At 39.6% G+C, this 12,330-nt stretch overlaps 1 protein-coding gene across 8 annotated transcripts in view; it reads left to right on the top strand.

Moving 5' to 3' along the window:
- LOC117232889 (glutamate receptor ionotropic, kainate 2-like) overlaps positions 1-12,330 on the top strand; it is a 113,981-nt gene that overhangs the window by 49,043 nt on the left and 52,608 nt on the right. For all 8 annotated transcript variants that reach the window (XM_033492653.1, XM_033492669.1, XM_033492661.1 and 5 more), the window contains exons 4-6: positions 1,373-1,624; positions 11,486-11,661; positions 12,203-12,256. In XM_033492653.1, coding sequence (XP_033348544.1) covers positions 1,373-1,624; positions 11,486-11,661; positions 12,203-12,256 — 482 coding nt within the window. The remainder of the gene's footprint in view (positions 1-1,372; positions 1,625-11,485; positions 11,662-12,202; positions 12,257-12,330) is intronic.

Here is a 12,330-nt window from a genome sequence, read left to right on the forward strand (position 1 = left end):
TGAAGTGATCACCACTTATAAGAAAACTCTACATCTGGTCTTTTTAGTTTTCTCAAGCACTGAAGCCATCGACAGCGCGTAAACAAAAGACTACGACGAAGTCAGACCATAAACAGTAGACAGGCGACGTTGCCTTCGGGGTTTTCAGTTATTAGGTAACACAGTTAGCGCGCGGATCTGGACCAGCTCAAATTGTATTCTTACTTATAATTACACTTCTATTTAAATATATTTTCTGCCTTACAATTTATCCACGAGTTTTCTCTGTTTACACATCGAATAACCTCAACACTTAAAATCTTGGATTTTATACACAACATATAGCGATTTCAAACTTTTTGTAATTTTTTTATAACTTTCGCTTCAACTAATTACGTAACATTAGTTCTACGTGTAAAGAATATTTGATTCAACTTGGGATATGAGCGAGAGGGAGAGTAACGTCATTATCGGTAATAATCGACATTCCTGGTGTCCGTGGAACAATTTCCAATAGCCATAAACGAATACCACGGTCATGTGTTCGGCTTAGCGAGTCGTTAACGCCGCATTAACATCGTTCTCCGGTCATCTACACGTTCCCGATCTTAATGGGTCGCTGGCGCTCCTCATCTCGCCGATTTCTCTCTGTAATGATTCATCGAACGAACAAGCGCGTCGAAATTACCAACAGATCGCCAAGTAGATATGCGAATTTCTCTAACGATCATCAAATGAGGCAATCAAGTAACAACCTCATCTATATTTTGTTTTATAATAATCTCATGTATAGTTTAACTGTTCGCTTTTTTACAATGATAAATCATCGTAAAACTACTGCAGAAATGAGGGAAAACTTGAGCTTCTTAAAATCCTACAAATTGATTGTTCTACTTTATTCCCATTTCCTTTCCCCCCTGTCTGGATTCTTTTCTCTAGTTTCAAAGACCACTTCCGCTTTCGTTTCCTTCCATTCCAAACTTTACTTAATATCCAATCATCTATCTTGAGTTTTCACTTCTCTTCTCTGCTTCCACTACACTGTTGTTATTATTATGTATATATAATATGTGTATATGTATATGTGTTGTTACACACATTACGTACATTTGTTGTTAAATATTTATACGTGTTACTATAATATTGCAAAAATACAGTGTATCCTTTATCACCCTTAATCTCTGCGCATTCACACATGAAATATTTCCCAATTTTACGTTTTTCCGAACGTCCAATATTATATATTATATAAAAAAAGTTATCAAAAAATTTAATGAAAAAATTTCGAATAAAAAACCACGCGTGCTTTCTGGTTTCTAGCGACGTGTAAATGATATTGCATCGCAAAGTATCAAGTGGACAAATGAATAGTCGAGATTTACGTTTGTTGCAGCGTGTCAACAGGTCAAGTATGGGGTGCAGGCAGTATTCGGCCCATCGGATCCCATCCTGGGCCAACACATTCATAGCATCTGCGACGCACTGGACATTCCACATCTGGAAGCCAGGCTGGACCTGGACACGGAAGCAAAAGAGTTCAGTATCAACCTCTATCCCGCACAAAGTTTGCTCAACGCCGCTTATCAGGACATCATGGAGTTTCTCAACTGGACCAAGGTCGCCATTATCTACGAGGACGACTATGGTGTGTAATTTCTTCATTTCTTTTCTCTTTTTTTTCCTTTTTTTTTTTGCTCCTTCATTCCTTTACAAATTGTGAAAATTATGAATCTCGTCGAATGTCGTCTGATTCTTGTGTCTGACGAAAAGTGTCTTGTACTACTCTCGGCTATCGGTTAGGGTTTCTCCCAATGTAATCGCGACATCGATGTCGATACGGAAACTAGAAACAAAGTTGTCTTGATAAGGGTTAGTTTCGAACTACGCTGAAAGTTTAATTAGTTTTCTTTCGTGAATTCAAGAAAGAAAATGAATTTCCAGAGATAACACTGACAAAACAAACATCTTGAGTCGTCTTGAATACTTGATAATTATATCATTCTAGTACGTTCTCTTTTCAAGTAACTCTTTTCAAGGCAGAATATTGACAGAGATATAATATCAAGTCCTACAGATCGTTTTCAAGCGATCTATAATGAGCGTTAAACGGGATGCATATTTATAATCTGGCAATCCAATACGATTCCGATATCGACCAACACATGGATTTTAAAACACAAACGGTCCAACCTGGAAATCCCTACGATTCTTCCAATGCCTCCTTCGTTACAATTCGACTAAGGTATAATAAAGAAAGACGAGAGAGTCGGAACGGTCTGTCTGAATATTAATTCGGTTCCATCTCTGACGAATCGAAGTCGTTGTATCCGAAACTGAATAAAAGTTTCGATTTAAACGAGGTCTGAGTGAATCGAGCTGATTGAGACGAGGAACGTTAATTGCGCCGATAGTCTCGGTGGGTTTACTCCGTTAGATTATCAATTTGCTTAACAGCCGGCGGAGGGAAGCCTCTCCCAATTACCAGACCTATTAGGAACACTTAAGATCTACGGTAATGAAATAACATCGATTAATAACACTCGCCCGCGGAGTGCAAAAACCGAGATAATGAAATTCATTCATAATGAGAAAACGTCCCGCGTTCGCCGAAGGAAGCGTCCACCTGGTTGAAGCCGAATCGCGTCTAATTAATTTGCGAAATGGCGGTTTTGAACTGCACGAGGATTCCTTGCAGCGCTTTCAACCGGTTACGCCTCAGTTTCCCCGTTTCATCGCCATTCTTTGGGTCTCTTGATCTTCGACGATGAATAATGTAAGGGGCTGAATAGAATTATGTAAGGTGCACGTGCGCGCTATCAGACATCGTGCTCGGCTTCATTTCGACCCGTTTCTCCGCGCGGAATTCTAATTAACATTTTCCAAGTTTCGCGGTTCCCCTTTGAGGCGTCAAAGAAACGACGATCCGCGCTGTTGCGGGCTAAATTGAGCGGACGCAAGATTCGTTTGTTCTATGATCACGTGGTAAAATGAAATGTTTGGTCCACTGCTGCAGTTGCTATAATTGATAGATATATAGCACTTTGCTGTATAATTTAGCCAGGACCAGGTCTGTTCTATTATCAAACTTTTATAAAAATTTGATACAAATTGATCGAATATTGCAATCGTTCGTGGTGTACCGACTAAGTAAAAATTAGCTATTTAGCTCGAAGGGCCATCTACTAATGTGGAAAATAATTACTGGAACGATTGCTATAGACAAAGAGATACCAAATAAAGTAGCGAAGGCGACATCTAATTAGAGACCACAAGCAACTATTAGCTAGGACAAGTGACGACTACGAGTGAAGACACTCTGACGAGCGACGATTAAAAGGAACAACTAGCAACTAAGGATGGCGATTGGCAACTAATTACTTCTTTCTAAGAGGTAACCAATTTTGCAGTCACCACCTCCAATGCATCTGTAGTGAGACATACAAAGTAGCTCAACATTACAAAGTACCAAAGACTATTAAATCCGGCACCGAGCATCTGAATGCCAGAAGATCCTTTGGGATATGACGTTATGATACTTTCCTAGCAAGGAAAGGAACAATGACCGACATCTAACAGGATGAATTTTTACCAAGTGCCGTATGAGCTGCAAGCCGGTCTGCTAAGGAAATTTGTTGAATAACAAACTTTAACAGAAAAATGAAAGAACTAAATTGAGGAAAGGATGAAGAAAGGAGGGACTAAATTTCTTTTATTTTATTTATGTGCTATATATTTGTTAACATGTTTAATCGTTAATTTTTCATGTTTATAAATAGTATTTCTCATCCTTGACGATTTTGAAAGGCCGTAGTTAGTAACATTAATAACATCCCTCAATTAGATGGATAATATTATTATTATCTGATTCTATATAGATTTCTCAGTAACTGATAAGCCAGGTCCAACCTGGATTACGATAGAAGCGCGTAAATTCATCCGCTGTAAGCATCGACTGCATGCTCGAGCGTTGGAATATTCCCGTGACAGATTGTTACAACACGTGCGTCACCACCGCATTTCGTGCGCAGTGAAACGTGACTCTTCCCCGGGCGAGATCGAGGACTTCGCTGTCACCGAAGGGGAAATGGCACATTCGTCGTCAGACAGGCCTCTCGTTGCCCATTTCGAATTATAAATGCATCAGATTATATGCCGTATAAAACGATGATCTAAATTTCTACATAAAAAAACCACAACTCCCTTCCACGAATTTAATCCAAACTTCGGCTTATATTTGAAACGATTCAATCGAGAGACTTTTAAGAAAGCCGAAGTCAGGACACGAAGCGCTGCTAATACGCGCAAAGTTTCTTTAAACACCTTCCTTTCGAAGGCTCCATGGGATTTGCGCGAACTTAACCAGGTGCCGATGAAAACACGCCTCGAGCTTAACCATCTCGGCTAGCGAGCTTATCTATTTGCGGAGGTGCACGAAAGTTGTACGTACAAGCCGATTAGAACACCCCTGTAACCTACAACTCACACTCATCGCCTACCACCACACTCGTCACCAACTCGAGACACAAACCATTCCCTATCCGTTACCAAACTGATTCCCAACAGAGATTTACCGAAGCCCCAGAATTTCCGTGTTTCCTTCACTTTCAAATATAGTCGATGATGTTGCCGCCAGAAAGTAACGAATCCTGGTCCCCCATCGGAATAGAACACGTCCGGATCGTGGCTCAAAGCTACCGACCTGCCGATTCTCTGTTCGTCTTAACTTCCCAATTTTCCGGAGTGAAAGCGGAACTACCGCCAGACAATTCTCTGACGAACTTTAATCCGTTTCTACCAAGGCGATTCCAACTTAACCACTGATAAACTATGCGTGATTTAGTGCTCGAATTTCGCCGAAAGTTACATTCGGTTCAAACTAGATAAAGTGCTCGGATTTTCTTTATCTTGGATAATTTAAATTTTATTCTTTAATGTAACAGGACTATTAAACGTTGACATTTTTCAATTTCTTTCTTCGTTTTTCGTCGATCAATATCCATTCACACGCGTGACAATGTGTCGCCATTTTCATGGAGACAGATTGTTCTAATCCTAATTTTTTAGACTCAGGATTATTGTATACAAATGATATACCTTCCTAACTTAATACAATGTTACGATATTGAATATTTAATTCCCATTTAACCGAATAGCGAATTTCTCCTGAATTTTTTTTCTGCAGAAATGGGAAGAATGGTACTATTCGTCCTCAATTCGATATTTGTAATTTAACCACAGTTATTGCACGCACGGGCTCAATAATTCGAGACGAAGTTCATGGATTTCATGGCAAAGGTCGCGACAGGTTTACCAGCAAGATTTTCAACGATCCTAATAACGCTTTAACATGACCCCGCCCTTCGTTATTTCGCTGTCAGCGTTAACCCTCGTTACTCAAGCTGCAGGCGGCATCTTCCATCGAGTTGCAAGAACCGGAAGGGTGGATTCACGTGCTTGTGGGAAATTTCTAGTCCTCGAGATCGTCTGCTACCGGCGTTTAACGCACGTGTTAATTTTACGTCTTTGATCGTTTGCGCCTTATTAAGAAGCCACGCGAACGCGCCTTAAAAAGTTTCCACCCTCGTTTCTAAAGGCCTCCAGGGAATCCTTCGCGAGATTCGTCGCGAAAATTTAGAAACTTAGAGGCTGCTTTGCATCACGAACACATTCTTCGGCACAGCGTAAGTTTCTCGATGGGAATCTGCGTTTAATTCAACTTAAGGGAGCTACTCGCGGGTGAAGTTACACGACAAACGGTGGAAAGTCTTGAATTTCTATTCGTGGGCGAAGTTACAAACTGGAAAGTCTTGAATTTCTATTTGGGAGGTCTCCACGATCGGATTTCGATTTGAATTCTTGAATCTACAGCACCTTCTTTTTTCTTCTAAACCCTCCACTTTCTCACTCACTTTCGCGGTTCTCCTTCGTGCAACACGGCAGGAGATTACCCGTAGCTCCGGTCGCCAAGAAAAAGACGACAAGTATATTTAAATCAAAAATACGAGGGCTTTGACAAATAAAAACTACGTAGCCACAAAAGACGCGTTAACGAAGTCAGTAAATCTTTAGATACATACTCAAATTTCTCAAAAAGCAACAAAAGCGCGCCAACAAAGTAAATGAAACAGATAATCTACGAACACCTCGCATCGAATTCTTGTCGTACGCAAAACTTCCTTTCTTGCAACTGTGAACGCTGTATCACAAATGGCAGAATGTTCTTGGATACTTGCACAACGCGCATTTTTTCCACGCCCAAGCTATGTAAACTGTAATCATTCTCATGAGTTAATAACTTGTCCAAAATATAAATTTGTCTTTTTCAGTTCAAAAACTGTTGATCTTCGTACAAAGTCTCTTGGGGTCATTTTCGTTTGTTAAGACTTTTTTACTCTTCGAAAAGCTCGGTAAGACATATAGCTCCATAGCTCTAAGATTCTAACTTTTTCCTCGAAATTCGCATTATCTAGGTTCCATTGCGATATTCAATAAACAATTTCGTTATTTACCACGTTTAATAATTTTTCCACGCAACTGAAAGAAAAACGACCACTGAGGCTGAGAGACAGCGTCAGCTCTCGTTTCCGGTGATTTAGAGTAACAAGTACGTGGCAGACTGGATACATATTTCTGCGATGTCCAAATCCCCTATCTCTACCTCGACAGGAGACGAACGTCATTCGCCACTTTTTCCGGCATGTTCCGGGAATCTTCAACGCGCCTGCCAATATCGCGTACGTCTGTCGGTGACGCGAACGTTTCGAAGCGATTTTCGTCTTCCGTGACAAAAATACTCATAGAGTGGTTTCGCGTATGGCTGTATACCTCAAAGAACTGCAGTTTCGAAGTGTCATCGACTGGTTGCTGAAGAATCTTCGAAATTGCGTTTGCCAAAATAAACTCTCGTCGAAGTGGATTTCACGAGGTTTCGTGACTTCAATTGTCAAGCTATTGGAAATATTATAAGTCTGTTGGAGTACAAGGAAGGGATAAAAGGCATTCCTTCCGTTGCAGCTTAAAATGCTGCATTGCACCTTCCCATTGTCCAGGATGTTTCCTGAGAAGAGCGAACACAGAGCGTAGAATAAGGAGGATCGAGAGAAAGGATCGAAAGAGGCTATGGGGGCGGTGGCGAGAATTTTCACAATAGATGGTGATAGTCCAGGACCATGGTTCATCGTTGATTCTCGAGACGCGAGGAAGCGGAATCCAGTCTTCAGGATTGAAGGAATTGGATGCTTCCTTGGATATCCCTAAAAAGACTTTATACTATTAGAGATTTCGTATAAATGATTTGCCTGTAGATGAAATCTTGGCGGATTACACCGCAGGTCAAAAAATTACCGCCACTCAAAACTTTCGGTATTCTTTGATCTTGTTGATAAAATTTCAAATCGTAATATGCGCAAAGTTGAAAAGGGTTTCCTACGATTCTATTACACGCAATCCAATGCTGCAGTAGAAGCTGAAAGATGACACGCTGCTCTGCCAGACGATCTCGAATGACTGTGGGAAAATTCAGAATTGCGTCACGTGAGAAGCTACAAAGATTAGGAAAGGGATAAGGAGGCAAAGTGTCGAAAGAAACAGAATGAAGGAGGAGGAAGAGAAAAAGGAGAATTGTTTGAAAGAAGAAGCAGATAGAAGCGGAAAGCGTGTTTGATGGAGCAAAGAGGAAAAGATAAGAAGGAAAGTGCGAAACGGGCTCGAGAGGTGGAGATTTCGCGGATTTACAGCCAGAAGAAAGGATCCTAGGGTGTTTAACGCCATCTTTGTGTCAGACACCGAGATTAAGGAGTCCCGTGACTAGAGACACCGGACCATTCGTTGTCACAACATAACGAAGGATCGCAGGGTACCTCGTTATCTGAGAAAAACGCGGAGCTGAAGACGGGCGCAATAAACCCAGTCATTATCGTAAAGGACGACAAAATGTCTTCTAGGAAATATGTAAATATCAGTGTATGTAACGAGAGCTTTAACAATGTATTTAGTGGAAAGCTCGTCAGAGCGGTGTCGGATTTATGGCATGTCGCCCTAAGGTGTGTATTATAATGATTAAGGGTTACGTGATATATCGACGTGTGGGAGTCATAAATCGCAGAATTCTATTCGATGGATATAAAATAAAATGATATAGAATGGTAAAAACTGAAAATTTGATAATAGTCGGTTTATAAAATAAAATAACATGATAAAAAATTGTGAAAAGAGAAAATTTCATATTGGTTATTTTAATTGTTTCAATAATCCGAACGTTGGTAATAAAATAGATAAACTTGAAATTCTCAAAAGTTTAGCACAACGTTTCAATTATTCGCACGCTATCCTTGTTATTTCTCAATTATATAGATCCCACACGCATGATGTTAAGTTTCTACGGATAAATTCAGCTGCTCAGATTTACGAACGCTTGATACTATTATTGTTGTGAATTTTTTTAATCTCCATTGTTTGATCTTTTCCTCTGTCAAAGCCAGTATTTACAACCTCAAGAATTACTTTGTGGCAACAAAATCCTACGTCTGCGCGTGCAAAACGAGTTCATACTTAGTTGCCAAATCATGTGCCAATTTTGCGTAGCCCGTGTGATCTACAGATCAATTACCGATATTAATTGCTACGTACATCCAAATTTCCTCGTGCATTCTCCTAAATCGACGCTCATTCCTTACCAATACTCCGGCGTAAACATTCACATTCACTCGTGATCCGCTTGAATTCTCGCTATTGCATTCTCATCTATCAGAAAAATGTCGGAAATCGCGGACATTAATTTCTTTCTATTAGCGAACAACGATAAAGTAACAGGATGTCACGGGCCATTAATCATCGTGATCGATCCGCTTGTTTCGATAAAATATGTAAACCGAAAAGACGCGAACAATTCAATTCCTCCGGAATACCAGCCGTTCCCGATCGAGGTGGAAAAAATGAATGACTTCCTTCCTCGCGCCGTGCCGGCGCAATATTTCATCCGACAGCGGTTATCGGCATTCGAGGCACGACCGTAAGTGCTTGTCATTAAAGTAAGTAAATGCCGATATAATAATTTGTTTCGTGTCTCGAGCGGTCTTGAACGCCCCAAGAGAAATCATCCACTACCTTGAAACGATGTTCTCCTTTTTCTTCTCGCGTTTTTACCCCCTCGAATCAGCCATGTAGTTGAAACAGTTTGCTCAAGTCTGGACTTCTCATTTGGTCGCAGACGAAGATTTATAAACAGTCTCTCCCTTTTGATTTTTCCCTTTTATTCTAAGACCAACTGTAGACTTCTAGCAATCATAAAATACTTTGCTCGTGAAGAAAAAAGGAAGATTCGATGATTTATGTTGTTATTGTCGCCACGTACTCGAATCATTTGAATTTCAACACGAAGAACTTTCGAAGCGCGTCGAGAGCAGATGCTGTTCGTATTGAATTTGAAACGACGAATTGTGCCAGTTCATTTAACTTGCAGTGGAATTGCTTCACTCGCGTAAAATCCGCTCATTTGTAATATTGAATTGAGTTATCGTATTGCTCTCTGTTTACCACGAAAGAACTAATTGTTCTCTTTGTCTTATTAGCGATCCGTAATGAAAGAAAATTATCCAGCCGTTCATCGAAGTATCCGAAAAAAATTTCCTATAAAAAATGTAATCTTAATTAAGAACCAAGATAACAAAGATTCCAACTCATTAGCTCAGAAATATATTGTACTTCCATTTTTACGTCGCTACCCTAACGATGTATCTTCCGTAACGATGGACAAGCAAACAATCTCCATCACCAAAGGAAACTCAATGCTTACAAATACTGCGAACGCTAGACCAGCTTGTTTGCTATATCAGCGACAATTAAATTCCGTTTCTTGCTGGGGGATTAGTTACCCTGTCTACGGATTTGCCCGCGTTAATTAACGGGTCTGCAACAGGAAAATCTGGCGAATTCTCCGCGAGCGAAATCGCGAGTGAAAAATCTATTCGTCCTGTTTGCTGCGATGAATCACTCGTTTAACTTGATCGAACAATGAAATATTAACCCTTTCCAATTTCACTCTATTTCACTCGATTTTGTTTCCAATTTTAATACATAAAACATGTTCCTGTGTATTATACCTCGATTAAATAGAAATATGTCAACGTGGATAGATTATTGTTTAGAAAAATATTAAGCTACATTCAAATTTGGTACAGCTTTTGAAAATATATATATAGCTTATCGACAGTTTGGACCAGAGTGTTCCAAATGAATTCGTAATTTTTCAGAGGAATTTTATGGATTCTGCAACGGTACATTTTTAGTAATTTAAATTTTTGCAAAGTACATGGGTAAAAGTGAATTGTCTATATTTTCATACGTTTTTCATTTTCATTTATTCGTAATTTCATCGTCGATGATTTCAGTATTAAATCCTAGCCGTACTGTTAAATAATTCCATGACGATATCCGATACAATAGTCGTTGATTATTAATATACATCTATAAACCAACAATATATTTCAATGTTACATTTTGGAATAATCGGCGGCAATGATCGAATTCGTGAAAGTTTGTTGATTCTCGTTGTTCGAAGGACTTGATCGACCTAAGAGAATGGACGAAACGTTAGTCCACCAAACGGAGAATCCCGGACGTTCAAGTTCCGAGTGGAAACTTGAAAGGGAACGAACTCGAACCTCGGAAGACCCGCAAGTCGAGATGATACCTTGATTACTCAGGCGGTGGGAAGTATTGATTTCATCGGGCGACGCGATTCACGGGTTTCCGACCCATTAAACGGCCACTCTAATAATATCTAAAAAGATCCGCGAAGGAGCTACATATTTCGGCGGTCTCGCAATTATTGAAACGATCGGGGTCACTCGTATACGAGAATACTTTCTTGAGAAGTTGCGCCAAATTCTTGCTACATATCTACTGTAGCAATTATCGACTTCAGCTCAGCACCGTTGAGCTATTTCGATCGAAAGAAAATTAAGAATCGAAGGTTTTCGAGGAAAAGTGGCACGAGTTTAATTTGAACAAACTTTCGGAAATATTAACTAGAAACTGTGGACAAAATATCAGGTTGTCCGAAAAGTTTCTTTTGTTTTGTAAGGAAATAATAGACGCGTAATATTTGTTGTTTTATATTAGTTTATTGAATCATGCACGAACATAATAATAGGAAAGAAAAATAGAAATGGATCATACCTAATTCAATAAAATAATATAAAACAGAAATTGTTGTTCGTCTATCATCGCCTTATGAAACGAAAGAAACTTTTCGGACAACCTAATATAAGTGGTACCGTAATAGAGAAATCTGTGTGCATTTGATAATCAAATGATTGCAACAAACCAGTTATTCCAAAAATTCAGTAAGAAAATTTTCACACATTTGATAACGTTTGCGATTATCAAAGCTCGTAAAATTGACGATAGTTGATGCGAGAACATAGTTACAAGAAGCGCGAGTAGTTTCGAGTTGATTGGTTCTGACTCTAATCGATGTGACAAGTAAATTAATCGCGTGTTTCAGGACTGGTGAAGCTACGAGAACTCGTCAGGTCGCCGAAGTCTCGAGAGATCGAGGTTAACCTCAGGCAGGCCGACCCGGATTCCTACAGGCAGGTTCTCTCCGAGATGAAAAGCAAGGAAATACGGAATCTCATCGTAGATACCAGGCCGGAGCATATGCATCATTTTCTACGAATGGTAAATACATATTCCTGTATCGATTTCCTGTGCCCGTGGCTTCGATAATCCCAACGCGTCCCCAATGTAAATATCTTGCAGGCATTCCGATTTTTCTCTGCGTTTGCTTTTATGCGATATTGATTTCGCAACACTGTTCCTTCTCCTTTTCTTTTGACATCTAAATCATGTAACGTAACATTCGCTGCCCTGTACCTCAAATCATTTTTCAGAAATCGAAAGTAATATAAATCCTACTAGAAATTGAATTTCATTTCTATATCTTTATGGAAAAATTGCTCTTATTTGTATGGCATTTCCTTCTGAACGTAAAGTATAATTTAGAAACAAGTTAAGCGTCGTAATCCACTGAATTATTTCATCTTAAGAGAGGTCACGTTCGCAACTTTTTATGATATGTGAGCTTACATTCTACTAGTAAATTACAACAATACGTAAATTACTAATCGCTCAATAAATATCAATTCAAATCGATTCAATAATCGATCAAGCAATAAATCATCGCCATGGAAAATAAATCGATGCACGTGTCCACTTTCAGATCTTGCAGCTGCAAATGAACGACTACAAGTACCACTATCTCTTCACAACTTTCGTAAGTACACTCAGCTTCGAAGAAGAGACAGACAGCCCCGAGGCGGGTCTTCTAAACGGTTCGGAAACGCGATC

This window comes from Bombus vosnesenskii, unplaced genomic scaffold, assembly GCF_011952255.1.
Source record: "Bombus vosnesenskii isolate JDL3184/JDL3185 unplaced genomic scaffold, Bvos_JDL3184-5_v1.1 scf7180000013263, whole genome shotgun sequence".
Taxonomy (NCBI): domain Eukaryota; kingdom Metazoa; phylum Arthropoda; class Insecta; order Hymenoptera; family Apidae; genus Bombus; species Bombus vosnesenskii.